A 7,500-nucleotide genomic window follows, 5' to 3' on the forward strand; every position below is an offset into this window, starting at 1 on the left:
AAAAAAAAAAAAAAAAAAAAAAAAAACCAAACTACAGATGTCACTAGGAATACTGATGGAAAATTCCTAAACTGGTATTAATAAAGGAATCTAACCAAACTTTCCAGGAATGATCAGCATTGAATGCTTAAATATAGCTTGGAAAGTTTGTATAATAAACTGAAGAAAAATCACAGACCAGTGTGGTAGCTGGCACATACAAGCATACACACACACACACAAATATACACTCTAAATATTTAAATGAGGCAAATGGGGCTTCAGAGATGGCTCGGTTGTTAAGAACACTTTGATGCTCTTGCAGAGGACTAGAGCTTGGTTTTCAGCATGCACATCAGGCAGCTTACAATTTCCTGTAACTCTAGCTCCTGGGGTCTCTGAGAGTACCCCACATACATGTGCGCAGACATACACAAAGACACATAACACACAGCACAAATAAATTTAAAAAAAGTATTTCCTTTTTATTTTTGTGTTTTATATGATTTCCTGTAACCTAGGCTGTCCTTGAGCTCCTGATCCTCCGGTTCCCACCTCTTGAATGTTGGGATTACAGGTGTGCATCATCATACCCAGCTAACAAAAACTACTAATAATTGTTAAATAAAATTTAAAAATATTCTTTTTTAAGCTCTAGAACAGTGGTTCTCAATTCATGGTTGTGACACCTTTGTGGGCTGAATGACGCTTTCACAGGGGTCAAAGATGTTTACAATTCATAACAGCAGCAAAATTATAGTTATAAAGTGCAACGAAAATAATTTTAAGGTTGGGGTGACAACAGCATGAGGGACTGTATTAGAGAGCAGTGCACTGGGAAGGCTGAGAACACTGCTCTAGGACAATTTTATCAAAATTTAAAAGAAACACTTCAGGGCAAGCAAGGCTCAAATCTTGGCAGCTGCCAAAAGAAGGGAAGGGAGCTAGAAAAGAGCAAATGGGCCTTGTGAGTGAGGGTCTGAGGAAGCTGTGTGTCCAACAAACGAGGCTGTCAAGTAGCTGCACTGACTGGAAAAAGCATGCTTAGGCTTCTGGGGAGTATACTAAAGAAAAAGAGATTTAAAATTATGCTTTTCTGATTTAGAACTTAAAAAAACAGGTAGCCGTACAGTAGAAAAGCTGGTGACAATTACAGTAGAAAAAGAGGCGGCTGGACAGTAGAAAAAGAGGCAGCTGGACAGTAGTGTACAGTAGCAGCTGCAAAAACCAAACAGCAGTTCTGGGATAGATAGACCCTTTCTCAACAAGCAAATTAGTAAATAAATAAATAAAATCTACTGCACGCCTCAGTACAATAGAAACCAGCAACACAGCCATTGCTGATATGAAGATAAACTGATAAAACTTTTTGGCAACATGGGTCCATAATATTGAAAAATGTTTAAACTTAGCCAATTCATGTTCAGGAACTTATCCTGAGTAAACCTTCAGCCACAAGCATGGAGACTCACAAACTTGTGAGATACCATGGCTTTCCTGCCTGCTGAAGACTGAAAAGTATTCAAATGCTTACCTTCAGTTTTCAAACAGCTGCATACCAGAAAGCTACCAAAATTTGGATTTTAGAAAAATAATTAAAGATATAGTGATACCTTTTATGGGGCAAAAGATGTATGAAACAGTAGAAAAGCCCCTCAAAAATGAAGACTAAGTTGTAGAGCATTGCCTAGCATGCAAGGAGCCTGGAATCAATCTCTAGCACCTTTATAAACCAAACAGAATTTCCCCACCACCAGCAAGCATTCCAAAGGAACTGAAAACAGGACACTATTATTTTTTAAGACTCAGAGTTGGCCGGGCTGTGATGGTGCACACCTTTAATCCCAGACTTGTGGATTTAAAACAAATTTTAATTTTGCATGTTTGTATATGTGTACACACAAGCTAGAAGAATGTACAGAGCTAGAATTACAGGCAATTGCGAGCTGCCCACATAAGCATTGGGAACTGAATTCAGGTCCTCTGCAAGAGCAGTATGAGTTCTTTAACCCGAGTCCTCTCTCCGCTCTCCACCGTTAGTTCTTTAAAGTACAGTTAGGCAGCACGTGCATGCACGCGCACAACATTAGAGGTCAGAGGACAGCTTGGGGGAATCTGTTCTCTCCTTCCACCATGTGTGTCCTCAGGCCCGGCAGCAAGTATCTCTACCTGCTGAGACATCCTCCCCATCCTGGTGCTATGTTTTAATGTGAGACAGTCCACAAGCATAATAAATATAACCCTGAAATCACAAAAAGCAGACTAAGAATTGGAAAAATAAAGATCAAATTGTCTATTGATCCTAACATCTGAGAAGTGGAGGCAGGAGGATAAGGAACTCAAGGTCCTCCTCTGCTACACAGAGTGTGATATTAGCCTTGACTGCATGAAATTCTACACCAAAAAAAGTAGTGGGGAAGCCTGGGGGGCGTGCATCTCAGCTGGCAAAGTGCTGGCCACACAGTCATGAAGACCTGTATAAATCCCAGGGACCCACAAAACCCCCGGCACAGTGCACATGCCTATAATGCTGCCCCGGGCAAGGGAGACAAGAGGATCTCAGGGGCTTGCTGGCCAGCCAGTCTAACCTGGGTGAGCTCCAGGTCTCAGTGAAAGACTATCACAAAAAATATGGCTGATGGTGCCTGAGAAATGACACTTGTGATTGACCTCTGACCACCACATGTATGCATACATATGAACACACATACATGCACAGACATATATTACACACATCAATTCAAATGACGAAACAACCAAAATACAGACATGTCCCTGATCTTAAACAATCCTTCACTGTGTTACTGTGTGTCCAGCAGAAAGGAACAGAGTACAGGAAGAGCCGAGACCTCCCAAACAGCCCAACAGAAATGATGGACCCTGAAGAAAAAGATGCAAACTGCTACAGTTGCCCTCCCTAAGCCTCAACACCCCCGCCCCGATGTCTCACTTTAGGCTAAGTCCACCTTCAAAAAATATTTTCTCAACAGTAGGCATCAGGAGAAAAAGGAGCCTTTCTTTCTACGGCATTTGGCTGCCACATATGGTACTGCTCTGAATAGAGGCTTTATGAGGGAGGGTCCACAGCCCACAGGCGTGGGTTAGGCCACTGGCCACAAACAGCAAGGAACAGACTTGAGGATTTATATGTCCGGACAGCAGAGGCACACTCGATAATTCAGATGGAGCTGCTGTCACATCCCAACAGCCAGTAAGGCCTACTGAGCGTCTAGGAGACCAGGGCACCATCTGTAACCCTACCCCAAACACAGAACGCACACATGCACACAGCGCCTTTGTTCTAGTCCAGGGCTCAGAGGAAAAAAAGCAATGATTTCAGCTGGAGGTATTTGACAGTTTTATTCAATGTACCACATGTCTCCTGAGTGAGAAAGTGGGTAGAAGGAGAGCCTCCATCCCCAAAGAAGAATTAGGGGACACAGTCCTGCATCCTATAGTCCCTGCACCAAGCATGCTAAAGCCTGCCTGCCTTCCTCAAACTCCGTAAGTGGTCTGTAAGGAGCAGTGATACTATGGTCAGTCCTAGGACTGGCTGCCATAGCCTCCCTGGGCAGACATGAATCATACGTACTTTTGCCGCCATTGTTCTTCAGGACATTGGAGAGGTTGACAGAGGCAGTGCCTAGTAGCTCATTCCTCAAGGTATGACAGCTCCAGACCTTCAGATCTAAATGACTCTGGGCTGTGACATTCCTGGAAAACAAATAAGTGTCTCATCACAGCCCAGAATATGAGCCGGTCACCTCTTTAACATGGAACAAACTGCTGAAAGCTACATTGCTCACATCTTGCAGGGGACAAAACAAGAAGACAGTCACATTCACAGCTCACACACTAACCTGTAAGCCCCTAGCTAATAATGAGTGCTCTGTGAGCTCAATGAGTTACAAACACCTAAGAGAGGAGAACCATGGGGGGCCAAGGGTAGTGGAGTCTGCAACCCCCAGCGCTCTCTCCTACCCTGCCTTCTACATTCTAAAGCAATGCCCTTACAGAACGATGATTTCATTCCAGAGAAGCTCAGAGCTCCCGATGCGCTTCCCAGTCTTCTTGGTTTCGCTGGGGAGGCCATCTACTGCCACCTCCACATAGGAGTTGATTCTTGGCTGGCGGTTGTGCACCTTAGGCTTTGCTGATACCACTGGAAGGGATGGAAAACAAAAACAGGTGAGTCAAAGTACCCCTACTTGTCCCCAGGGCTTCTTTAGGTTATTTCCTTTTAAAAGATCTTTTTCTTTTGTTTTGTTTTGTCTTCTTTAAAAAAAACAAAAAAACTTTTTAAGAATTACATGGCGATAATTCATTCAGGACAACGTTTGCTGTGAATGCCTGAGAACCTAATTTCCATCCCCAGTACCCATGTAAAAGGCCAGGTGTGGTGTGGCAATACTGTTTGTAATCTTACAGACAGGCAGGTCCCCTGGGGTCAATTGTCAGCCAGGCTGGCCTAATTGGCAAGTTCCAGGTTCTGGCAAGAGATTCTGTCTCAAATAAACAAGTGGACAGTCAGTGCCTGAGTAATGATACCCAAGGTTGTCCTCTGACCTCAACATGCTTGTACACACATGCGCGCGTGCACACACACACACACACACACACACACACACACACACACACACACACTAGATTTTTAAAATAAGAAACAAAAAAGGGCAATAACAAAGAAGAAAAAAAGTATGGCTATATAAACAATCGGAAACGCAAAGGGAAAAAATTCACTTCTAACCTAAAACCACATGAGATAGCAAAGTGCTTTGCCTGCTGGCCTACATCCCAGTACCCCCAAACCAACTTTTGAATGTTACACAACTTACTGCATGGCAGTGTTAAGTTTTTACACTGCTGGATGACTGTGAGCTCCTCGCTCGGGGACAGTCAGCAGGAATGCTGCTCACAGGCATTGCTGAGCAGCTCCTCAGAGCGGCTGCAGGGGCTTCTCTAGAAGCCCGCATGCACTCCCTGTGGTGCCCTGAGCAGCCCTTTGACCACACTGCAAAGTTGAGTGCTATTTCCCCACTCTTTGCAAAGCACACAGAGTTGTTAGAAATAGCCAAAGGACAATCACAAACGTTCAACAGTGACTACAGACACTGCAGTGCACACATCCTCGACCTGAAGCCTCACAAGCAACTCAGGAAGTGAGGGATAGACTATCACCTGTGTCCAGGAGGAAGGTTTGGAAAGAGAGCCCACTAAGGCTGGGTATAGGGACAAACCTGCAACCCCAGCTGTTGGAAGAAGCAGCAGGATTGTTATAAGTCCAAAGCTGGCCTGGTCTACGTGGAGCGTTCCAGGCCAGGCAGGGCTACTCTCAAAAAAACAAAACAAAAAAGCCAGACAAAGTCACTCAGGCCTATAATCCCACTGACTTGAGAGGCCAAAATAAGAGGATCACGTTGAGCTCAAAGTCCACCCTGGGCTACAGAGTGAGCTCTAGGTCAGTCTGGGCCACAGTGTGTGTGTTGGGGGGGGGGGGGCAGTGTCACTTCTCCAGTTACATAAAGAAGGAACTATGAGCCAGAAAGTACCCCCAACAGCCTGACTCCACCCCAGCTGTATGCCATTCCTGGGCTTTGCATATCTCCCCTCTGCCACTTTTCTTCCATAGCAATAAGACTGAACAAACTCCATGATGGTCAGTCACCTATATTGCCTGTTCAGTTACCAGCCTTCATGAGAATTAATCTCAATCAATCTCTCAATCTCCTACCCTCTGTCTCTCTGTCTTTCATTTCTGTCCTCTCTTTCCTCTTTCATTTTGGTTTTATTTTATTTGTTTCCTGGTTTTAAGTAGCATCTTGCTGTGCAGCCTAGACTGACTTGAACTTACTAAGCAGCTGAAAATGGCCTCTGTCTCCTGAGTACCGAGATTACAGGCATACCACCAAGCCTAGCACACAGGAGTCCTTGTGATAGTCACTTGTCACCAACAAACTGGTAAAAACACATAGAACATAAAGCCAATGACTATTATTTCCCAGGGGCATATATCCTGCAGCATTCATGACTCCCAGCGGAACTCCAGGCTGATCAGAAGAAGCACACCTAGACGCCATCAACCCTGTACCTAAATCAGAGGATAACTGATGGGCCTCACCCATCATGACAAGACTGATCTCCACTGAGGGCCCTGCTACTAAGTAAGCTCAGCTCCTTCCCAGACCCCTCAGGGAGGTGACAAGCTCTACAAAGGTCTACAACTTGACAAAGCTCAGAGCCACCCTCAGGTTGTTTGAAACAGTAACTATTACAAACCCAAAAGCAATAGTAGGGAGGATATAAGAAACAAAACAAAAAATCTTTTGGGGGCTAAGAGTCAAGCAACAGTGGTGGGGCTGAGAATAAAGGGTTGTCACAGACTCAAGTGGAACATGTACCGCTTTACACGTACATCAAGGCTATCTGAGGCCACCTGGTGGTGAGATAGGAGCACTGCATATCTTAACTTTAAAAATAGGGACAAGTTTTAATCAGTCCTAGACAGTTTCTTTAAAATCAGCAAGTTCCTGCCAGGCGTGGTGGCATACACCTTTAGTCCCAGCACTCAGGGGGCAAAGGGTGGATTTCTATGAGTTCCAGGCCAGACTAATTTACACCATTCCAGACCAGACCAGTTGTAGTGAAACTCTGCCTCAAAAAAGGGGGCTGGAAGCCAGGTAGTGGTGGCACACACTTTTAAACCCCAGCACTCGGGAGGCAGAAGCAGGCTTCTTTGAGTTCGAGGTCAGCCTGGTCTACAGAGCTAGTTCCAGGACAGCTAGGGCTGTTACACAGAGAAACCCTGTCTCAAAAAAACACAAAAAGTAAAAGGGGGAGCTGGAGAGATGGTCCAGTGGTTATGGACACTTGTTGCCCTGGCAAAGGTCCTGAATCCAGTCCAAGCACCCTCACAACTGCTCACAGCCATGTGTAACTCCAGTTCCAGGGAACTGATGCTGTCTTCCAGTCTCCATGGGTACCAGACATGCATATGGAAACACACATACATGCAGGCAAACAGTCATAAAAAAAATAAGTAAATTTTAGGGAGAGGGTTTAAAACCTTTACTTCATAGTTGTGCCATCTAAGATTCAGGGAGGTGAATTAATTTATCTAAAATCAGAGTTAGTAAAAGGCAGGGCTGAAGCTAGAAACAACTCTCCCAAGCCAACTCTCGCAGCTCAACAAGAACAGGATTTTTTGTTGCTGCTGTTTTGATTTTGGTTTTTATCCTTTAGCTCTTTTTTACTGTTTGTTTTTTTTGTTTATTGTCTTGTTTGTGTTTGTTTACGGAGACAGGGTTTCACTGTGTAGCCCTGGTGTCCTGGAACTCACTCCGTAGACCAGGCTGGGCTCAGACTCAGATCTGCCTACCTCTGCCTCCTGAGTACTGAGATTAAAGACGTGCATCACAAACACCCAGCTCTTTCCCTAGTTTTTGTTGTTGGTTTGGCGTAGTATCCCCACCTAAATGAATGAGATCCAGAATCCCAAACTATGTAGATAAGAATGACTTGGAA

General features: G+C 44.6%; 1 protein-coding gene across 1 annotated transcript in view; it reads right to left on the minus strand.

The window, feature by feature from the left end:
- Positions 1 to 7,500, minus strand: part of Wwp2 (WW domain containing E3 ubiquitin protein ligase 2) — a 123,682-nt gene that overhangs the window by 101,788 nt on the left and 14,394 nt on the right. The window contains exons 3-4 of the mRNA XM_005345707.2: positions 3,994 to 4,141; positions 3,572 to 3,693 (exon numbers count right to left, since the gene is read on the minus strand). Coding sequence (XP_005345764.1) covers positions 3,572 to 3,693; positions 3,994 to 4,141 — 270 coding nt within the window. The remainder of the gene's footprint in view (positions 1 to 3,571; positions 3,694 to 3,993; positions 4,142 to 7,500) is intronic.

Source organism: Microtus ochrogaster, chromosome 4 (assembly GCF_000317375.1).
Source record: "Microtus ochrogaster isolate Prairie Vole_2 chromosome 4, MicOch1.0, whole genome shotgun sequence".
Lineage (NCBI taxonomy): Eukaryota > Metazoa > Chordata > Mammalia > Rodentia > Cricetidae > Microtus > Microtus ochrogaster.